Below are 25,535 nucleotides of genomic sequence, written 5' to 3' on the forward strand. Positions count from 1 at the left end.
GTTAATATAATAAACACGATAATAAAATACCAATGATTGCTCGTTTCCATACATAGGTATATTGTAAATAAAAAAAACATTAGTTAGTATAGAAATTTGAAATATAAAAATTATAATAGGTAATAACTAATAATATTGATATGGAGTAAGAAAATCGAATAACATATCAATTACGCCTGCAAGCAGAAAACAAATGTATAAGAAAATGTGTTGTATTAATTTTCTTGGTGACATAATAAATAATAATAATAATAACAATAAAAACTGTTGTTGTGTTGGTCGTTCGAATTATGATTTTTTGATTTTCTTTAAGTATAGCATATCATAACAATATAGTTAATAATAGATACCCACGTCATAAAATAAATTGAATGACACATTTATTATGGTAACTCTACATACGCATAATATTTTGTAATTTATATAATCATGAAATTCTATCTTAATAATAAATATTGAATTGTTCTTTATAGGGTTTAACTTACATCAGCAGTGGTCCTTATTTACATAATATTATGCAGTTGACAACTAAAAAGTAAAAATAAATTTATAGGATCTAAATATAGAGGAAAAAAAATAAAAATAAAGCATTTCTAATTGGTTAACTTTATATTTTTAATTAGAGAATTGTAATAGGCAATTCATTAATAATAACACTGAGATTATTGCGTTGATATAATTAAACAAATTAAAATAATAGTTGGGTCAAAAGCTTAAATGATTTTCAAATCATTTAAATATAATTTATTAGGTACTTAAAATAGTTTTTAGACCATTTTATAAGTTATTTGCTTCTTTTAAATCGTAATATTTCACATTAATGAGGCCTGTGGATACTTGAGTATGGATACATTTTTTTAGGGATCCATCAACGATTATCTTATTACAATTGCCAAATGAATTTTTTTTGTAATAAGTAACATTAGTACAATATATATATATATATATATATATATATATTGGTCTGCTATAAATGTTTTTTGTTCTTTTTTTTTGTTAGCATATACCTTTCAAAAACTTGATATGACGCCCCTGAATTAAACATTTATAGTAAGACAATTTGTAACACAATTTATTAAGTTTTTTTTATGGTATTTTTGTGACGCCTATGTGTAAAAAAGGCCTATGTGGGGGATCTGACTCCTACAACTCCCCTTGTATACCTACGTTCCTGAACATAACCAACTAAGCAGGCTCAAACATTAACTACGGTGAATATTAGAATACTACTATTCTAAATATTATTAGCTGTAATTATAATGAATTAAATTTTATCACATATAAATTAGGTATAAAATGTTATTTCTTATTTCTAAATTGTAATGTTTTATTTTTAATTAGATGACGAAATGTTGACTTACGATGATGGAATTCAGTATGAAGCAAAATGTTTGAAACGGCGCTAGACAGAAAATAACTACATTACATGTGATACAATCTTAGAGAGGTGCTCCAGCAAAAGTCGTACATGAATAAAAATATACAAAATGTAACGAACTAAACACAGATGATCGATATTATATGGAAATGTCAGAATAAAACGTTCTATGCTTCAGTGAAAATTTATTTTGAATATGAATATTGACGATTATTTTTTGTAAATGTAAATAAAACCTAGTTTTGTAATTTAATATTGACTAATTAACGATTACAGTTTAAATTATTTTTTTGTAATTTAGCCCGGCCATTAGCTGTTTTGTCTGTTTGTAGGTTGTTTGTATGTTGTTATTAGGGGGAGGAACGGTTGAAAACACGTTGTGTATGTGTGGTGAGGATTCGTTGCTAAAAATCTCGAGTGGTCACCCATCCGGGAACTAGCAACGCCAGCCGGTACGTACACTCAGTGCGTTTCCGCAGTTGAGTGCACGCACTGCGCCACACCGAACCACCAGTAAAAATTAACGGTTTTGAAGTTACTGATATTATATACATAATTTGTGATGTGCAATGGACCTATAAAAAGGTTATTTGTAAGTTGTAACAATAGCTAAGGGGAAAACACCCTATGCCTTTTTTTAACAATAGCGATGCGCAGACGGTCTGTAAAAAGTTTATTTGTAACAATAGCGATCGGAAAACACCCTATACATTTTTTAATAATAGTAATGCGCAAACGGCCTACAAAAAAGGTCATTTTTAACAATAACGGTGATGCCCAAACGTCCTACGCCCGTCCTTACAAAGAAAGTAGTTATTTTTTCTCGGATTCAGTGGCCCGAGTGGCCCGATCAAAAAATCTTGCTCAGGGAACGGTCGGTCCTTCCTTTTTGATTGATGGGTCGTGCTTCTTGGTGCCCACTGCCCAGAACTTGGTCTGCGGTTCGGGCGTTAGTCTACTGGTAGCTTGAGGTTCGGGGCTACAGGTTTAATCACCGTCAGTGTTCGGATAGATATAAAAGATAACTTAACTCATATTTATCTAGATAAAGATAAATACTTTTTTGTCTAGATAAAAAAAAAGATACAATTTTTTTTAAACCTGTTTTAAATTTAGGTATATATTAGTTGGGCACTAAGAACATAATAATAATAATGATATAAATAAAAATAATTACATTATTTATAAACCATAAACTTGGTCTGAAAATCTGTATAAATATTTAAAATGCGTTTGTACAATTTCGCGATTTTTATCAATACAAAATGTATCTAGATGAATTTTTTTAGATTAGTAAAAAAATTATCTAAGATTAACGTTTAAATACCTTGTAACTATTTATCTAGATAAGATAAAAGACGAACAAATAATTATCTAGATAAGTCCGAACACTGGTCACCGTACCTCACGGAACTACTGGTGGCGCATCTAGTACCAGCCACGAGGTTTCAGTTGGCCTGGTCCCTGCCGTCAGGTATAACAAGAGGTTACCACCATTATGTAGTTCCGTATAGTGTATGGATTAGGCAATCCGTGCTATTCCGTTTCTTGCCTTGTTAATCAAAATCGTTTAACCACTGAAGCCAAATGTGAAGCATTTTAGCGTCCAAGTTGACTCCGATTTGTTTTGTTATCGCTTCATGTTTTTGTAACAACTTTATTTCAACTACCAATTCATCTTCATTGCAATTATTAAAACAATTGCTTAACAAATCTGTGTGCATGCCAATACTATGTATACCGCATCATGCGACTTTTGAACTTGGCTTAAAAATGTATTTTTTATTTCCATATTATTTTAAAATTTTGAATATGCCTACTAAAAACCGTTATTTTATAATATTCGTCTAAGATAATCAATTTACGGATGCACACATGCACATCTCGTGTACAATATTGTTATTATATGTGTAGACGGTACACACCCAACAGTATTATATTGATGAATGACGTCGATCGTCTAGTCAATGTCATACATACATACATACATATATACATACATACATGCATACATACATGCATATTATATTGTGTACCCGTCGCACACTAACGTATACACAGGCCATTACATATAATATTTACACTGGCTATATATAGGAGGTCTGGAGGTACATACGCACTGTACCAGCTACCGATCTGCGAGTGTATTGTGACCGGAAAAACCAATAGAAAGGCAAAATCGTATGTTTCCGCCGACGTTATTACCGCTATAGCATGTGCACACGTTATTATTATGTTACGTCGTCGTACAGACATTTCAACAGAGAATACAGCGCACAAGAACTATATGGGTACGTAGTTGCAGTAGTGTATAGTTATATTATTACATCGACCCGTTACTTTTCAAACATATACACACATATATACGCACAGCAGCCGGTAGTATATGCGCCGAACGTCCGTCTGGTTCTTATATTATATTATGTTGTTATTACTATTCTGTTGTGTACATAGTTTGTCGCGATAACAGTAATAATAATATAATATGTAGAACAAACACGCGCCGGCGACGACTTTTGGAAAAAACGACCCAATCTCGTTTATAGCCTCGTCCTGCGTAATAATAACGTCTGTGATGACACATTACACCTATACTGGCCGCAGCGCCGAGGAGTATAATAATATTACTGTATATTTATATCATAAGAATACACATATTATTATAACGATATGACACTATATTATGATAGTAGCTACCCACCTATACCAGAGCTTGAAACCGATTGAAATAATTTCGGTTTTAGTTTCAATTCTGTATACCAGTTTTTAATTTTTTCGATTTCAGTTACAATTTTTCAATACCGGTATTAGGAAATTTCGGTTTTAGTTTCGATTTTGAATACCGGTTTCTAATTTTTTTGGTTTCAACTTAGCAATACCGGTATTAATAAATTTTGGTTTCGGTTTCGGTTTTGTATACAAGTTTCTAATTTTTCTTTTGCGAATAATGAAATGGTTATCAACATTTTAATCATGATCTCAATTTTATTATGAGTATTAATTATGCGTATTAATGGAATTTACGTATTTAAAAACACGTCAATTAAAAATAAAATAACGATTTCCAATTTTTTCAGATTTCGGTTTTAAATTTAATACCGGTTTTCAATTTTTTACGGTTTCAATTTTGAATTTAATATCGCTATCCAATTTTCTTCGGTTTCGGTTTTAAATTATAATACCTATATCCAATTTTTTCCGGTTTCGGTTTCGGTTTCAAAACGGTTTATACCGGTTTCTGAAATCGGTTTTGAAAACGGTTTCAAGCCCTGACCTATACTTGGGTATACGTACCTACTTACCTAGGTTTCCTGCGTATATATTGCGCGTTCATAATTTATTTATTGACGCCCGCGCGATCGTCGAGTGACGTGTCGTACCTGTATATAGTCCTGCTGCAGAAAGTTCATCCATTTTGAATCCTTTTCAATAATCCGGCGTACCTGCAGTGACGATGGTGCGTATAATATTATAAGGGAGCCCCGCAGAGTTTGACCTCGTAAGCCAGCACCCCGACTACAAAATATTATAATATAGATGTTGTGTATATAGGTAATATTATTATTATATTAACGTCGTGTGCACGTCAATCTCTGCAGCAGCAATCTTATTTGAACTTTAAAACTTAAGTGCGGGCGATATACTAGATACGTCATAATAAATGGGTAGGTAGCATATTCGACGCGGCGAAATTCCTAATCGACGTCGTTCGTCGTATCATAGGTTTTAAATATTTATTATTATTTTTACAGAAAGGTATAGTAGGCATCCCCATACACTAATTGACCAACTCAAACCGTTTGAGCGACGCGAAAACAGATTTTATTTTTAAATTACTTTTTTTTCTATTTCGAATAAGTGCTATTTACACAGTAAGTAAAATAGATTAATAAAAAATATATATAACAACTATTAGGACGTAAAAGGTCAAACTTTTTTTGAATTGTTCTTTATTCATTCTTTTCCCAAAAAATGTTATTGCAAAAACATAAATAAAGTGTATTACTTGGTGTTTAATATTATATTATACATTTTTTTAAATATTTAAAGTTATGATGAATGAGGTTTTTAATAATACAGTAACAATTTTCTAAAATGTTAGTTATATTTTAATAAGAATTTACTATGCAAAAACAAATTAAATGTATTAATATATTTCGCGTTAAATAATTGTTCGAGGAAAAAATGAGATTTTTAAAAGAAACGGCATTATCATTGATTAAAAATAAGCAATAATGGCGTTTTGTATTTAAAACAATGGAACCATTTGGAAATGGCTTTAAATAAATTATTCCCCGAGGAGACAAGGACAAAATAGTATTGGAAATAATTTTAAAACTTATATTTTTCTACTGCACTTATTGATGTTTTCTATTATATTTTATACATCATATTGTATACAGCGTATTTATTTTGTTTGAAAAAATAATAAATCCATATTCCATGCAATTTCATGATTTATTTTATAAATGTATACAGGAAATCTCTCTCCTTTAATTGTATAGTTGTCAAACGTCAACAATATAAAACGTTGTAATCGTTTAATTTAAAAAAAGGTGGATAAGTGGATGTCGCTATGCTGTACAGTAGGTTACAAGTGGGTCACTGTAATGGATGGTGTTAAATTTGAATTCAATGATATAATATCATTGTCTAAGAAAAACGATTCTGAGCGAAAATGGTCAGTCAGCCTATGTAGGAGCCTATGAAATAAGTATATTTGATGATATTATTGTGAATAAAGTAATTTATATATAACCTATTTACGTGGAGCCTTGTTTTAAATTTTCAATCCTTAGCCATAAAAGTTAAACATTTTATACATTTTTAACTACAAAATAATTAATAAATTATAAATTTGATAAATGATTTTGTCGAAATTTGAACTTTAAATGCTTATAAAAAAAAATTGTGCCTATGTATTTTTAATATTTTTCAACTGAAATTGTAACATTATATTAGGAGCCTTTCATTCAATTTTCACGCTTTTTTATACAACAAATAAAATTTTATTGATATTTATAAAAAAAAAAAAAACAAAAAAAATTGAAAATTTGACTATATCCGTAAACAGTTCAAACAGAGTCAAATTATTTTCAAAATTTTATGGTGTACCTATAGAAAATGCTAATATAAACATTCAGTGAAATTTTCAAGTATCTACAGTCATTCGTTTTTTAATTACAACAAAATAAGAAAATAGTTACATGAGATATCGAGTGAATATCAAATGTTGTAAAAATATAAATTTCAGACGCTCATAAAAATTTAATTTAAGTTTCTTGTAGCCATTTTTTTTGTTGATAAAAGTAGAAAAACTTATGAGTAATCTTATATTACATTTTCAAATTTTAGATTTAAAAAGAAAAATTTTTATGAATTACTCAACTCAAAATAATTTGCTAATTTTCGTGATTTTTCAGTATTTTGTCAAAATTTGAACTTTAAATGCTTATAAATAAAAACTGTGACCAAGGATTTTTAATTTTTTTCATCTGCCTTTGAAACAATAACCTAGGAGCATTCTATTAAATTTTCAATCTTTTTTACTCAACAGATAAAATTTTATTGATATTTATAGAAAAAAAAAACTAAAAAAAATGGAAATTGACAATGTCCGTAAACAGCTCAAAATAAGTCAAAATATTTGGAAAATATTATGGTGTATAGGAAATGCAATTATAAACATTCAGTCAAAATGTCATGTCCTTACGGTCATTTATTTTAGAGTTACACCAAAAACCAAAATCAATTTTTACTTTTGACCCCCCAAAGTACCAACTAGATTCACTTTCCTATCAGAAAAGTTACTGTTGAAGAAAATCCAAGCACTTTTACTGTCCTAAAAGGTGTTGACAGACACAAAAATAAAAAAATAAATAAAAAATTAAAAAAAATAAAATAAACACACATCATTGTAAAATCAATACATTCATCGCTTCGCTCAGAATCTAAAAGTTGTATCGTAAAATAAAGCAATGAATTACGATTTAATATTCTAATTGAAATATATAGGACCATTGCTTTGGTATTAAGAAATAATTTTAAATGTCAGATAGTAATACGTAGCTACATTTTTAACCGGAATCATGCAAGTTTGAGAAATTATTGCAATAACGCGCAATGTTTTACAGTAAAAGCATATTACAATAACATTTTTGTAACTTTTGTCATATTTTGTGTTCCAAATACATAAAGTTATTGTAGTTAATGTCAACACTGTTATTATGATCTGTGTTCACCGTGTGAATACCGCCGAAACAGCAGTCATTCGTCTGACAGAGTGGTACGGAAATATTGTATTGTATAAACCATTTTGTCACTGTTTCATTTTTTTATTTCTTTCTCTGCAATGCATCTCGGCCCCTAACAATATGAATGGATATACTTTTTAGTTTTTATTATAATGAATATAATATTTTATAGGTCAGGGTTTCGAACCGAAATGTTTTTTTTTTTTTTTATAATTTTGTTTTCATTATTTTATAATTTTTTCTTTTTAAAAAATCTGGTCATTATGAATTCAAAACGTCAATATTTAATACTTTTTGTTTAAATAAATATTATTAAATAATAATGACTTCAACTAAAATATAACGCTGTTACTTCTATAATTTAACAAATCAGAAACAGAATTACCAGCACGTATCAAAATGTATTAAAATGTCGTAACTGAAGTCGAACAAAAAATAATTCCGATTAAATATTTAGTTTTCGTTCTATAAACTAGTAAATTGTGGTTTCGTTTATGAACATCTTCCTATGAAATCTGTTGACAAAGTATACTGCAATTTTGACCGGTTTGAAGCCCTGCTATATATGATAATATAAAATGCTCTTTTATTTCTGATGACACCTACCTAAAACATATTTTATTAATTAATTTGTTTTTGTGAAAACTACTTCCAGCCAATGTGTTCATTGGTCTCCTGATTGGTTTTTAAAAGATAATTGTGAAGGGGTTGAAAATATTCCAACAATGGTTCTATTTCTATTCGTCGGTGTCCAACTATTGTCTCGAAAAGAAATTTCCATTCCGTCGAAGAGCCACTTGCCATGACTGATCTAAGACAAACAATAACAACACAATTTAAAAAAAAACATATTTTACGAAGTTATACGACGTTCATTGTTTACTCAATTTTGATAGTTCTATAATACATACTTGACAATTTTTCCGACTTTTTTATAGCCACGTAGGTTGCACTCGTACAAGTGTTTGGTTTTTGAGTGTTTAGATTTGTACTCGCCGCAAATTGTGCACAACGCTTTGAATACTTGGAATTCTATTATCGGTCCCAGGAAGTCTCTGGTTTTATAAAACACAATCATTCACATTGCAAATAATACTGAAAAACGACGTCGACGTGATAATTATTTTGTTATTAATATAGGTACTATATTATAACATTAGTAGGTATCGCATAATCCCGTCACATTATATACTGTTATAATATAGTACCTATATTAATAACAAAATAATTATCACGTTGACGTCGTTATCGTGTAATGATCGTAGCAATTAACAATACACTATATTACATAATTTGCATAATAATAGTAATAAATAACAATATAGTATATAATATACTTGATGTGCGGTAGCTCAATCACCTCAGCGTATGCCGCACTCGGATCAAACGGTTTGTAATTGGGATTCATACACTTGTCCATGTCTTTGGAAATAGGCGACACAACGCCCTCGTATTTGAGCCTGTGGTAATGCATTTAATCAGATCGGTTGAACTAAACCCGCTTCACTATTTTTATGTCATGTGATTTTGAATAATTAAAAAAAAAAGTTTCAAATACCACTACGTATTAAAAAAAAAAATGTTTGGTTTTAATCAACCATCGTACTTTTAAAGAACCCCTCTATTAATACTTTTATAGATTTATTAGCATATACCTAATAATGTTTTGAATAAATATTGAATAGAGAACGAAATAGTTTAGTTTACATTATTTTATTGATATATATTTAATAATAATAATAGTTCAGATAAGATGAGTAAAGTTCCGAAGAGCGCCACATAATATTATACGGCCTTGTGGTGAAATAAAATGTAATATATAAATGCTCAAGAATATATTAATGGAGTATATTTTATACTTAAACTCGACGTTTTAAAATAGTATACTTCTACTTCAGGATATGAAATAAAAATAAGTTGCCACTTGCTTTAAAACAAAAAAATGAAAACCTTGAGCAATCACAGCAACAAATTAATATTTTTGTAAAAACATTTTGAAGTTTACACAAACTTAGTGTGGTAGGTTCAATGCCGAGTAGGTGCAACAAATCGAACAGATGCGATCATAATATGAATTAATGACAGCTGACAAGGCCGGTAGCAATGGCTTTTTTCAAAATATTGACTTCACATATGCTACTTAGTATAACTTAGTAACAAATATTATGTCTAAAATCAAATTAAATTATAAATTATAATACCTACGTAGTAGGTACGTATATAATATTAAGTATATACCTAACCATTGTAGTATTGCACTGCCAAGCGCCAGGTGATTCTTTTAATATTATGGATATAAAATATTGAAGCAATATTTTTTTTTATATTTATTAGCATAATTATTAATTAATAATTATATTAGCGAAAAGTCAGAAGGTACCTACTCCGCTAAAATCGTGGTGAACTATAGCTTCTATAAGTACTTTGGCACTTATTAATAAAAAAAAAATGTATTCTGTTTCAGATCATATGCAATAAAAAATGGTAGGTTGCCTTTTAATAATTTAGCCCTTTAAAAGTCGATATTCGTTTCACTAACAAGTAACAAACACAAGATTGAAGACAACGATGTAAATATAAAAATTAAAATTTCAGAATGGAAAAGAATACAATAATAAAACAATGTAAACTGTGTCAATACATTTTTCCTACAGCGTCTAACTGCGGACCGGATGATCGCCGTCTACATCTGTACTGTCTGCAGACACTGCGAGGAAAACGCAATATAATAAATATATTATAAAGTATAGGCTAAGATATAAAATATACACATCTAACTACATAATATACATATATATATATTTTATTGATCTTAATAGTTAATTGCATTGTTTACTAGACCATTAATTTACATATAGTTCACAGTACAGGTTATGCTTGTATTAAGATATATTATTAAATTTCCTTTAAGTCTTCACGCTTAATATACAGTTATATAAGGATTTTAACCCTCCTCCCCCCACCCATCTACAAAGCAGTACTATTTGTGTCTTTGATTCTACCACCGCTGCAATCTGCAAAAATGTATCGTTACTTAATACTTATAATATACCGCAAAAACATAAATATTTTCCTTCCCATTTTAAATATTTAAGACTGCCAGGACACAATATGTCATCAAATAATAGTTAAAATTGTATAAAATACTAAAAAAAATTTATATTTTTACTTTATAACTAATTAAATACTTGTATACACATATATTGTGTTTTATTGCAATTGAATTTATCATATTAATTATTATTATTACCGTCAAATACCACTATACAGAGCATATATGCTGACCATTGTCAAGCTTATTGTGCTAAGAAAACATCCAATATGACATTGATTCCAATTAAAGAAATACCTTATATAAGACCAAAATTTGTATTTTGTATGTTTTAAACACAATTCATGTTTTATACCATAAAACTGTATCATAGGTACATATTTTGTCTTTTTTATTAGTAGGTATTTAATTTAAAATTTGTATAAAAACTGTATTGACAATAAATATTAAAGTTTTGAGATTTTTGTAAATATAATTACTAATTATTATTGTAAATACTAAATACCTACAATACCGTTTATATAGGGAAACATTTCACCTTGGATTGTAGATAGGTAGGCCGTAGGTTGGATAGCGCGTCAGTTAGGTAGGTCAGTGAGTTGATATTTCTGTTACCCGATCGCCGGTTCAAAATCCCGAGGCCAGACATCGTCGATGATTTATTTTTTGCATAATTTTAACTTGTAGTAATAGTATAGGTATTGTAGATGTTATAGATGTTATTTAAGATGAAGCATCTAAGTAACTAGGTAAATTACCTAATATTATATTATAGTACTAGATATATCAATATCAATAGCAGAAATAACCATGTGTTTTATTTGGAACAACTATACTTGACTTGGGTTAGCCATTTTACTAAACATAAATAGTTATAAGGGAGCTGTAAAATGTTAACTAAACTGAAATGGTAATCACAACGTATTGAATATAGCTGTCGTTATATGTAATTAACGCTTATACAGGGGTTATGATAACCAAATAAAAATAATTGTTACAACTAGGTATATTATTTTCCGTGTACCGACGATCGACTATGCCACTGATTTATATTTGGATACTATGTAAAATATAGTCGTCTCCTCATACCTTACACTTTGCAGTACCTTTACTTATTTCGTATCATATTATAGTAACAAATTACGCGGATAAGACTGCAACAGGAATATCCAATATCAACTACTATATCCATAACTGTATTATCGGATTCGATTAGGATTCAACTTGGGCGTACCTACCTATATTATCGGACCGAATCAATAGACATGATCATTATTCATTATTAACACGGGTAATTGCAAATCTGTGACTGAACTGTATCGTCGTTGTAACTACATTATATACTATACACTTATTTCACTCGCCCTGCCATTGAAAATTCCTGGACACGCCACTGTACGTACCTTTTGCTCCACCAGTGATCGTTCATGCGTTTCGGAGCGAAAGAGCTCGTGCACGCTTCCGAGTGCCAGACGTCGGCGGCGTAGGCGAACGGCAGGACGGCGACCTTTTCCATGGCCAACCGCAACAGGTAGACGCTCCGACTGCTCGCGCTGTCGTTGTACCTGCCGATGAAGTCTTGATAACGCACGGACAGCGTCAGTGCGTTTATCACGCCGTAAACGAACGCTGTGTGTCGGCCAGACGATAATCACATTTCAGGTTTTTTTATTGTACAATATATTATTATTATGAATACTATAGACCTCTGCACGGTATAATATGTAGAATACACAACCAAGTACCAACACCAATTGAAATGTAAGAGTTTTATTCAACGCGTATATATTATAGAAGATTGAAGACAAAATTTACTATATTCACTATAAAATATATGAACTGTATCATTATGGTCGATATCGACGAATTGCAGCCTGCAGGTCATCATTGTAGGGATACTAGGTATAGTTTCTATAGTTTATATAATCTGTCATTGTACATAGTATAGAACCGACACGATAATCTCAATAACTTTTTGTTGTTAGTTGTTACTGCCTACAACACTGAGTTTTAAGGTTGGGCAGGATTAACATTTTAAAACGTTATAACATTATTCATATACCTGATAATATTATAATCTGATATCGGTATTGTACAGGTCCTGTGTCGTGGCAGATCGCCATTGGTTATATTACTTATTCCTACGTATACTCTTTATTCATATTATAATATAATTCATTTAAAAAATAATAGCAAACTGTTATCAGTGTTATCACTATGACACCGCATATTTTAAGTATGCAGTTCGTGGAAAATTAGCACTTTTATATCAATATTCTGAGTACTTTTCTGAAGACGATGTTCGTAAAATATATGGGCTAAATTTTACAATTACATTTTCAATCGTTATTGTTTTCTTGAGGGGGGCCTGGAGGACTTAAGTTTAACTCCCCCCCCCCCTATTTTCGTTTATAAGTCTACTGAAATATATTGAATCGGTATATATTACTTATGTCCTATATACTCTACTACTCCCGGATAACTATATACCAAGTTAGGTTAGGTTTACACCCGTAACATGTCTGTAACATAAATACGCATAAAGATTTGTCACAGTCATAATTTCGTCACCTAGGTTGGATGTATGCTGATACGCGATTGGCTGAATTTTGTAGGCCGTGAAATAGTGAACTAAACCCAGTTGCTTGTGCATCGTGTACACGTCTTCAACTGTGTCCTGGACATCCATTTTTATCCTGAAAAATGCTGTTTGCGTCTTAATAAACACTGTCATACGTATGTACAAAGTATACAAAAGGTTCGCAAGCCAGGGAAAAATTTAAGTAGGTACCTACTTCAAATGAAAAATCCCAAAGAGAAAATCGATTTAAGCACACGTCCCATTAAGTGTGATATTTTACAAAATATATCAATTTAATAAATTCCATATTATAGATGCATAAAATCAATATATAGTATTATGATAATATTACACGTCACTCCATTTTCGCCAGCTTGGTATTAATAAAAAAATGTATTAAAAATGTACCTGAAATCGTTATTTGCGAACAAATCCCAAGACGATGGTTCGCGATTGGAAAAATGTTTATTATCTGTCCATACCGAATGGGACCAAACACTTTTCGGTACACATCCCATACCAATCGATACAAAAAATCTATTAGCTTGGTTAAACAGCCGCTTTGCAGGAGTCTGTAATGGTTTTCAATTAATTGTAGTTAATAATAAAATATACTCCTTGTATGTATCATTAAACATTAATACCATAGAGTGTGTTTTGCCACTCTCGTGTACGACGAATTCCTGAACCATGAATGGTATCAACTTTGTCCATGGTTGACCCAAAACTGAACCTGAACATTTGGCGTATACAAAAAATAAAAAATGCTTAAATTGCACAGTACAAGAAAAAGTCTGAATACCAAGAAACTTGATTCAAGTTTAGGTTAGGTGAGGTTAACTATGTCTAACATTTTACTAAAATTAGTAGGTACTTATTATTTTTTTTTTTTTAAATTATAGAATAGTATTAGATAATGTATAATAAGTATGAGTTATGACTTACCTATGAGTAGGTACTATAAGTAGTTAAGTCCAACTAATTCATAATATTTTAAATTCATAAACATTTATAATTTATATTATTTGATATCAACCAATAGTTTCCACAAAATATTAATTTAATACATTTTAATTATACCTACGATTACCTGCATTGTACGATTTTACTATACAGAGCCAATTATATATTATTTTTTAATAAAATAAAAAATATAAAAGTATAAACGTGTATTTCACATTAACCATTTTGTAGTGAATGTAGTTGGATCATATTTAGATATGCCTGACATGTATTCGTAAACATAAAAAGTATAATAATTGAATATCTTAAATACATCATAATTTATACATTATACTTACGCTTTATAACGACTTATTGTGAATTTATGGTTAACCATGAAATTTAATCACGATTTATTAATTCTAAATTAATACTCGAAGTTAATATTTTGTGCATACACAATATTATTATGTAGTTATATTATATGTATAAACTAAATTTAATAAAATATTTTAACCTACAGATAAATAATAATTAATGTACCTCCAAGCTTGTTGATTGGATGATTTTGTTATGTATTTGAAAATAAAATTAAAACTTATAAAAAATAATAATAATAATAATAATAATAATAATACTACTTTATAATTTATATTATAATTAAATACATTGTACATATTAAACCCTTTTCATAAGCTATAAGTTCTAAGAATTATTGTTTAAACCGTGTTCTAGTTTTAATTGTATACAACGTTTACAACATTTTAAGTATGTCAGAAAAGAAATTTCTGGTCAAAAACATAAAATTATTTTTTAAATAAATATTTTAAAGTAAGTATAGTTATTAAAAAATATTCTACTTTGGCTTTCAATTATATTTTATTATCGGTCAACCAATGAATATATTATAATATATTATTTTTTACGGCTGATTATAGTAACTATACATTTATCTACTAAATAATACAAGAAACCAGAGAATGTGATCAATCAACACTTCGTAATTGTATTAAAACTGAACGTATGACTAGTATGTAAATCAGTATAATTTAATAAAATAATTACTTATATATTAATACGGCAACCCCTCCAAATACCTATATTGGAATTTTGAAATTTTATACATCATGGCACTTACAACGCGCAGTAACTTACCTATATATTATACATTATAATAGGAATTTATTTACAGAAGCTATTTTCATAAAATTGCCTACATATCGGATGGAATGTTACTCAACCGAGTAAAATATATATTTTTTTAAATTATTACGACAATAACATTGTGAATGGATGAACCAATGAGACGAGAAAAATAATATTATACCTAAATGGATTTTCACAAAAATTATAATAGATATTATAATATATTATATCATATACACATTTGAAGAAAAAAGGCCTTTAGTGTATAGAAGTACCTACCTAATAAGATTGTCAACTATAACGCAACCCTTCAAGGATTGAGATTTTTTTTCTTTTTCAAGTAGCTGCGTTGGTATTTTTTTTAAGTTTAAAAGTTCACAAAAATAAACAATTATCAAGTATAAATTAAAACAAAAAAATATATGAATAAATTTAAAGGATTTTAAATTACATAGTGTGCTCATTTTTTTTTTTGTCAGTTAATTTTTCTGCTGGACTGAAATATTATGTTTCGTGAACTTTATTCATACCAATTAATAATTATTGGAGTTTTAAAATTATAACTTGGTCCACTACCGTGACTAAATCATACAATTCTTTTTTTTTTGACCGGCTGATTTTTTTTTTTAATTTCGCTTAAAACTGCAGATAAACATAAAAAAAATAACTTTAAATTTATAAACTAATTTCAAATTAAGCGTTTCGTGGGATACAATTAACATGTTTACGTAAAATAATACATTTCTACCACGAGGCGAAACGGACACTGCAATAATTCGAATTAAACGTATAACATGCATTAAACTAAAATTTGGCATTTCGTATGATGTACATTGTACGTATAATAGGTAGTGAAGAAAATATATTTAACACAAGACTACAATAAACCACCACAGAAACTTTGTAAAAAAAACGACGCGAGATAAACAATTTTCAGTCACGCTATAACGAGAAGAATATATCCTTCAAATAAAATCGTCAGCAGTCATATATTATAAGACGTATATATATTATCATCGTCCATTTCATAGTTTATTCGTAAGCACTGTGTTCAAGGAGTTGTTTAAACTCTTTAACGAGTGCGTGCTTACCCCCGACACCCCATTCAGCTGGTGACAGACGATGAGAAATACGAGTACCTACCTAGGAGACTATCGATTTTTTTTCGTATAACTCCAAAAATATTGAGCGCTGTTTATAAACTATTTTATAACTTACCCAATAAATGGACGGGAATGGGACCATTGGCGGACACGGTAGCCGTTCCAAATTTTTCCCTGAGAATTTTACGAACGTGCGTGTAAAGATGCAAGTACAGCGGTCTTATACCTTCGTACATCTGATCGGCGTTCAATTGGCCTTGATTGTGCGAGATGTATGGTTCCATATAGTAATCGACTTCGTTAGAATACCCTAAATTAATAATCTTAATGAACAATAATGTGTTTTCATAAAATTATTTTAAAAATAATATAATAGCATTGTTCTATGTAATATAATAATTATTGTTGCTGTTAAGACGTGTTAACCATAATAAATTGTCTTGACGTGGGTAATCATAAAAATGAGTGATGGTAGGTATACTGCAGTACAGATAATATTAAATAAGTATTTAAAATTTAAATATTAAGGTATCATGATTTTTTTTTCTATATAATATAAATTACTATTCAGCCGGGCCATATAGTTCAACATTTCAATATAATTCATATAGATATTTTTCACATCGTAGCTGGTGTGATTGTGCCAAGCTTTCCAATAGTATTTTAACTCGATTGCGTCTGACGAGCTAACCATAATGACATTTATCTCTGAAATCCGATTAATATAGATTTGTAGTATTGGTCTGATGTATAAAATACGTTCTGCCGCACACATTAAAAACGAGTGTAGAGCTGAGCATTAAATGTCAAACAATATCCATATTGTTTAAGTTCATAGAATAAATCTATCCTTTATTTGGTTTAAAATTTAATCAATAAAGGTAATATTATGTTTTTCCGTGAAAAGGTACCTATAACGTTAGACTGACCACAAATCATAATATTGTCTTAGTATAAAATATTCAAAGAAACCTTGGGATCGCGGTGATTATAGGTAGGTATATTATAATGATGGATACTCCACAACATTATCCACGTGAATGAAGTTCCGTTACTAATAATTAACAAGAAATTCAAAAGACCACGGTTTAGGATCAAGATAATGCATATTATGGTTTCAAATAACCATACAATATTATGTATAATAATAAACATACCTACATTTTACGATGCAGCCCCGCGAAATGTTTCGGAATGAGAAAGTTAGACCTCCACCCAGCGCCGATACCAAAGTTTAGTATCATAAAAGTAGCGCATGATATACTACTATAAAATAATATAAAACAATACGTTATTAAAACGCGTGCCCCACACAGTGAATATTCACGATAACATTACGTTTTGGTGTTATTAAATAATCGATTTAAAACAACACCGAATCAGTCATTAATATTACCGTCCGCTGTCACGTAGTCACACGGATGATTGGTCTTCCGGTATTTGCAAACTGTTAGTTCGTTAATCGTTGTTTTTAGTTTCCTCTTCAGCATTAAGGTCTACAATCAATTCGAAGACGAAATATTACATAAGAATATAATGCAACACTTCCGCCGATCTTTATTATATTACACACACACACGGCTCTACCCCGGACGATTTAATGGATTATTTTAAGTGGCGGGATAGTGCAAGCTATAGAGATCCCGACCATTTTAAATTGGTGAATCTCTGTGGGACGGTCGTCTGCATGTACATATTTTATAGAAGACAAATGCACTTACTGTCTTATACTCGTCCGTGTTCAGCTGACAAATGCCGCGGTCGTGCACAAAATACACCAAGGGCAACAGGTCTTCGTAGTTCATGCCGAAAGCTACAGACATATTTTCGGCAGACGTTACAAGTAGCTTTTGATATATAAACAATCGAATGGAAGATCTCATCTGTAAAATAAACAATTCGTCATTACGATAATAGTACCTATATACTTATAGACAAAATATAGTACCTACGTAATGATATTATACACGCAAACAGTTTGTGCGCATTTAAAAACAGTTTAATTTTATCCATTAAATAATTTAACGACATGTTTACGTGTACCCACGATGCTTTTTAAACATTAAAAACGCACTATTAAAAAATATTACTTGGTAGGTGCATAATACCATTGATTATAAATATTTATATTATAATTTATAGTAGAGTAAACCTATTTTTAAGAGTTGATAAAATCTTGTAAAACGTAAATTCTATCTCATATTAAATGTATTTGCAATGTTTCATTTTTCCTTTCTATTTTACATAAGTCTTAAAGGAGGCGAGCAAACACATGATAAAAAAAATTGATATTTATAATCAATGATAATACGCTATTATAATAGTAATTTAATTTTATGTTTTTTCAATTTTCCGATAAAAGTTAATAGTTTCGTTTTCGTATAACCATTTATTATTCTATAATAATAGTTTTATTAGACTTACGTCGACGACCTCCTTGGTGAAAAAAAAATTATACCATCGTGTGCTGGGCCTATATAATAAAATATTATGGGGCCATATGGGTATCTTATATTGTTATATGTATTCAGATTCTGAACGGAACGAGTGGAGCTATTGATTTTGTCACGATGAGGTTTTTTCCCCTTTTAGTAGACACTCGGGGATAGAGAAGTGCTCAAAACTTTCATAATATAGCTACCTACTCGATGCATTGCTGTGAGTTTCACGCAGACTGCCGGGGTTGAAGGTACTCTGCAGAAAAGATGGGTTTTTTTTTTTTGATTTTTCCCCGCAGCGGTATAAAATACGGAAAATTGCGAACAAAGTACTTACGGACGTTACCTATGTATAGACGAATAGACATTAAACACACGACCACACAAGAGGTATACTGAAATACACTTAGGTACATGATGGCATATTTATAATAAATATATACCTGTTAACATGATTGATCATAACAATAAAAATATAATAATATATCCTACGACCGTTATACCTACCTGTATTATTAAACAAATATATTTTCCGGCGATATCACAATACTATTTTCTACCGGGTTGCTTTCAATGACTTTGGTATTTCAAGTGAAATGGGTACCTATACGCATTGTATACGAATCATATTTTTATATAATATGCATCATTATACGACATTCGCGTATACGTCATGAGACTATACGAGAGTATAACATTATTAGTATGACTCCTTTCTCGAATAAAACATTAAATCGTACCGTTTGCTATTAAATATCCAATTGAAAAACGACATGCAATAATACGCAACTATTTCGACGTGCAAGCAGAAACGAATATTATATTAGAAGTAATAATAAATGAAAAACCAACAATAACGTTATAATAATAATATTATTAATATAACGACATTTTAACGTCGAAAAAAAAAGAGTATAGGCAAACGAAATTACAGTTCGACTCTTCATATTGCGTATCTGAAGTCCCTTATTTGCGTTAAAAAATAAAACACTGTTTATTGCCCGAATAGTGTTTTACGAGCTTTGCGATGACTATATACCTACCTCGAACAGGCTATACGACGTGACCGAAAACTTAACTATAATAAGTGCAAATTACGGTTAACTGAAAATAAAAATTATAACGATAAAACAACTTTTGAAAACTTGTACTTGAGTGTATGTATTATCATAAATTCCAATATTTTATTTTAAGCCAATCCTCGTGGTTTTCTGACCTCCGTAAATGTAAAAACAAATACCCAAAAGATTTATTTTGTCATTTCGTATACTATTCAGGTATTCAACTATATATTCGCTAGTTGTATTCACGCTTAAATAAAGTACCTAATACCATATAATGGGCAATTAATATTACATTGTCTTCGAAAACTCGTACAATATATAATATAATAAATATAATAACCGTTATATTATTATAATTATGTACTGCAAACACGATGATATTATTATACTGTATAGGTACATACAGAATAAATCTAATTAATATTTAGTACGGACAAAGAACTCATTTTAATCGAAAATAATATTATGAGAATAATAATATTATACCGTTCTCGCGGTCGGATGAAATAATCTGTTACGAGCAGGTACAATTATTAATAACTAATGTTGTACATCTATATAGGTAGTCGCTGTTTATCTCTCTATACATTTTTATCGCATGGCCAATTATAATAATGTGTAAAGAAGAACACAGAAAACACGACGGAGAAGCGCGCTTTATTCGTTCCTGTATTTTCTTCTGATTCGAGCGTTATTGAAAAATACTTATAATTTAACTCGACGCAAAACATCGCAGAGGCAGAGCGGTTTTTATTTTACTTTACACAGTATTATTATCATATCGCAGAAGATATTTCTAGGGGTTTCGAAATGTCGAAAAACGAATGAAAAAAACAATATAGGTACTGCATAAATCGACGCACTATTATAATATACATAACATGATTATTGAACATTATTATTTATTCAAAATAATAACCGGCAATCCGCGCTAGTGTGTCGAACTGATTTTTTTAATACAAAACTTTGCTTCCGATATGTCTATTAAAACAGAACAAAAATACGTATGTACCTATAACACATACAAAATATTATTATACGACTACGCACAATTATCATAATATACAAATCCGAGACAAAAGTGACATTTAACTTTACTTACCTACCCAATGGAAAATTTTGCGTAAAAACGAGATTTGATAACAGGCAGGTCGTCCACGGGTGTTGTAGAACTATGTGTAACCCTGAGAGTTGTAACAATATTATAATAGTTCTATATCGCATTGTTAGTTATTATAAGTTTGAATGGTTCTATTTGTATTCAAACACTCGTCATGAATACCCTCTAGAGTCATGATCCAATACTCACGGTCCGTAGGTATACCTATACACCAATTCATTTGATTCACGTTTTTCCTTGTGAATATTTTATTTTTCCAAGGCATAAATGTATTGGGATGCCCAAATAGCAATAGCGTATGAAAACGTATGAAAACGCTATAAAAATAATATGTTATTTGAACTCAATTTTCTCAACACGATTTTTTTTTTTAACTTGATGATTTCAATCAGTCGATGTCCCGTGTTTTTTTTTTTAACAAAATACAGAAAATAATATTGTTAGATATTATATTCTGCTTATATAATATGTATTGCTAAAATGTGGGTAATATAAGTGGAACAATTGTTTTGTGTCGGGGAACTCGTTGGCTCACTCCCAACCCTGGGACGAAGGACATTTCTGTATTTAAATATGGAAGGTAACATTTTATAAATAGGTCAATCGTTTCCAATTTTTTGTACTCACATTATTTATTAAATAAAATAAATAAAAAATAAATTAATTATTTACCTTGTACACTAAATCTACACCAACCTTAGGTCGTAGGAGAGTGGGTACTGGGTGCGTAATCGACGTGTCTACGTTAAAGCACCTAATATTACCGACTCCTGAACGAGAATTAAAAAACTAAACTTCTACAACAATCAGGACAAATCCCAAGTCTTCATTAATTTTGGTTTATTTGAGAAGTTTTATTTCAAACGAAGATACTGCAGACACATTATTAAATGTTTTTTAATATGTAAACAACAATAAATTGTAGTATGTAAATATTTAACGCAGGACAATCGGCACAATTCTACACTAGATCATGAGAAATCGTCGTCGGCATGTATTATAATAAGGTGTCCAATTAGTAATTAATAAATACCTATTATGGTAGGTACCTAATTAAATATTTCGTCAGACTACCTGAGACGAGAACCAAACCCTCACTTATATGGTTTGTAAGTTCAATGCGCGACAGTGTTCGAATATACTTTTAAAAAGTAAATGTTTGAGTAAATCAATAATTAATTATAAAAAAAAGTACTCAATATAGATACCTATGTACTTATCTATACTTTTCAAATGCTTTCAAATTCATAAATATAGTTATAGCGTTAACTACGCTGAACATTTTAAACCCGTTACGAAGTCATACTGTGTACATTATTACCGTAGTACTGTCTATAATTACTAATATAATAAATAAGTTGGGTCGAGTCTTATAGGTATGTACCTATATTTAAAAATAAAGTATGATACATATAAATGTAGGTACCTAAGGTATTCAATAATATTCTTGTGTTCAATACAAAAAAAGTGTTTAAACACCAATATGGGAACTCAAAATATTAGACTTTAAAAGAATTTGCGCAGAAGAGACTTACGGACTCGTGCTCCGTCGCTTCGGTTTTGTTCACTTGATAATTCCACTGAGCCACCGCGTGCTCGTTCAGCTCTTTTTTAGTGAACTGGTGCAAACAATTGATTTTAAACTCGTCCAAGTGCCGTGTCGCAGTGCCAACCATCTACGTAATAAAATGACGTGCAAAAAACCAACAACAAAAAAAAAAACCACATAATTTTAGTTCGCATGCGGTCTCGCTCGTTCGCTCTATACTTTTTCATTGGTCCTCTTCCTCGGGCCGTCGGACGACCGGACAGCCGGTACGAACAGATGGTAGTACAAAAAAACATTGTAGTAGTAGCAGTGAACGAAAAACGTTAATCGAAACGAGAACATTGCGCTTTTCGTACGACGACCATAAAAAAGAAAGATTTACACAAAAAGAAATATAATAGGAATAGAAGAATTAGGTGTTAATGGTGATAATTATAATAATATAAACAAACGACGTCATAGCTATGCGCTGCAGCTGTCATAGATCACCGTCGCCGACGAAAATATTATCATGACGACAAAGATTTCGCCGATTCCGGTAGTTATAAACAATTTTATATTATACTGGGATTCATTTGTGTAAGAGTACACAAGTTTTCGAATTCAAAAAATTGTCGTTTTCGATTCTTAGTCGCACGTGTTAGTATATTATACTCTGTTCGATACGTAATTTTTTTATTGATCGCCGTCACAAGACTTTGGAGTGGAAAATATTTTGCCGACGTTAGGGACATCAACGATATCTATTATTTCGTGTTAATTGCGTAACGACGAAAACAAATAAGGTAACTATTATAATGCCTATTACCTAGCTACGTATACCTACATGTTTACTTTTGTTACGTCAATCAGCTGCGCGGATAATGCAAACTATTAATCATATTACCGGTTTGCGTATTTCGTGCTATTACTGAACGCAATAATATTATTAATAAAACAGCACACACAGTACCTATAACCTATACGATGATATTGTGTACAGACAATTAATTGAATTGAATGTTGTAATAACTAATAAAATTGCATTATTGCATTATTTTATATAGGCGCCTACTAATAAAGTGCCTTCTACCACCTGTTACTGACAAAAATACAGAATGGGGTCGTTAGATTCTTTTGAGTTGAGTTTTATATTTGAACAGTGAATAATGAATATTATGTAGGTATAGCGTTTTAATAGCCCATCATAGGTACAGGATGGTTAAGTGTGAACAATTATAATTTAAACCAGTACACGATATAGGTTACGATGACCTCCCTTCTAATTATTACAAACTTTATCAAATTTAACATCGCATAACATGATTTATAATTAAGTAAGTTTATACGTCAGTTATAATGAGTAATATTATATAGTCATTTAATATACTATTATAATATTATACAACTATAATAATAATACATTAATATCTAATACCTACGATACTTTTATTGTATACTATTAAATTATTTAATGAACGGTATTTAGTATTACTTGCAGTTATCAATGAAAACATTTTACTATGGTTGAGACTTTTGATATATAGTGTGTCTCAAAAGTCCCGTATCACCCTAAGTATCTCCGTGGAAAATCAATATATTTAAATGCAGTTTTTTTTACAATAATAAGTATGGAAATTCTGATTGAATAGCATAATATTCGATTTTTTGCTATCAAAAATTCGAAAATTATCAAAAACTTTTTTTAGGCAAATAAGTTTTTTAAATTTTCAAGATAGCCGTTTTGTTGATCTTATTTTTAAAACAAATGAAAAAAAAATATTAAAATTTAATGAAAATCGCCCAAGTTGAGGCTAATTATTATTTTGAATTTCTAAGAACAATAGTTCTGTTACCTATGCATACGACATTAGCAAAATAGGTAACCAGTTTCACTATTCACTGTTCAGTAAACGATAAGACACAGCTATTGTTATTTAATAATTTCTATTAAAATCATAATTTTAATTAGGTATGCATTAGTTTTGTCAGATTTAAATAGATATTTTATTATTAAAATGAAAAAAAAAACAATTATTTTTTTTGGAATTATTATGAATTTTGACCTACAAAATATCAGTTATTAAAAATTTAAGTTTTTAATCTTATAACTGAAAACTTTCACTAATAATTAGATAACATTGTCATAAAAATGCCAGCGTTCCAATTTCTGATTAAAGCATGCGAATTGTATTTTACTAAATAATAATTAGCTCTAACTTGGGCAATTTTCATTAAATTTTAATATTTTTTTTTTTTTTTGAACTGTTTTAAAAAATGGTTATTTAAGAAATGTAAAAAACTTATTTGCCTAAAAAAATTATTGAATTTCTGAAAAAAAAAACAAATATTATGCTATTCAATCAAAATTTCCATACTTATTATTGAAAAAAAAAATGCATTTAAATATATTGATTTTCCACTAAGATACTAAGGGTGATACGGAACTTTTGGGACATACTGTAAATTATTTAAAGAAAAAAAAAATTAAAATACTGTCGTTATAATATCGGCGTATACCCAAGACAACATATAACGATAGGTACCGCACATTATAATGTGACCAACGACAAAAGTAAGTACACACATTTACTTTAAAATATTGTATTACATTTACAACACACGGTTACCATTATTTACAAAAACCGTAGAAACAACTTTTAATTGTATAAATATTTCATGCCAGCGACGATGGTAGATGTAACTTAAAAACGAAAACCGTCAAAACGAATATATAGGTACATATTGTGTTTGGACATGACTATTTTAAAATTTCGTAAAAGCACGAGGGTAAGCTAAAGTTGAACGCGAAAAAGTTAAAACTGTATCGTAGTACATTAGTATACTTCTCCAAACTCGTAGGCGTGTGATTGAGTCAATTATGACTAGTTCATTACAGTTTTAATGAAATGTTGTACTTGTATTAGTT

General features: G+C 29.9%; 1 protein-coding gene across 1 annotated transcript; it reads right to left on the reverse strand.

Moving 5' to 3' along the window:
• Positions 1–7,633: 7,633 nt before the first annotated feature.
• LOC132951672 (angiotensin-converting enzyme-like) lies at positions 7,634–22,969 on the reverse strand. Its single transcript, XM_061023500.1, has 14 exons — positions 22,847–22,969; positions 22,614–22,754; positions 18,178–18,339; positions 17,853–17,952; positions 17,021–17,164; positions 16,572–16,766; positions 13,910–13,998; positions 13,674–13,837; positions 13,256–13,380; positions 12,088–12,313; positions 8,970–9,092; positions 8,544–8,687; positions 8,239–8,443; positions 7,634–7,744 (listed from the first exon to the last, which is right to left on the reverse strand). The coding sequence occupies exons 1-13, from the start codon at positions 22,967–22,969 to the stop codon at positions 8,278–8,280; spliced, it is 1,902 nt and encodes a 633-aa protein (XP_060879483.1). The 3' UTR covers positions 7,634–7,744; positions 8,239–8,277.
• Between the last annotated feature and the right edge of the window lie 2,566 nt (positions 22,970–25,535).

The sequence above is a fragment of the Metopolophium dirhodum genome, chromosome 9 (genome assembly GCF_019925205.1).
Source record: "Metopolophium dirhodum isolate CAU chromosome 9, ASM1992520v1, whole genome shotgun sequence".
Lineage (NCBI taxonomy): Eukaryota > Metazoa > Arthropoda > Insecta > Hemiptera > Aphididae > Metopolophium > Metopolophium dirhodum.

Coding starts and splice junctions, on each gene's coding strand:
- LOC132951672 (XM_061023500.1), bottom strand. CDS start 22,969: ATGTTCTCGTTTCGATTAACGTTTTTCGTTCACTGCTACTACTACAAT. Junction 17,953..18,177: donor ACACGGACGAGTATAAGACA/GTAAGTGCATTT, acceptor AATTGATTGTAG/ACCTTAATGCTGAAGAGGAA. Junction 16,767..17,020: donor CTATATGGCCCGGCTGAATA/GTAATTTATATT, acceptor TTATTAATTTAG/GGTATTCTAACGAAGTCGAT.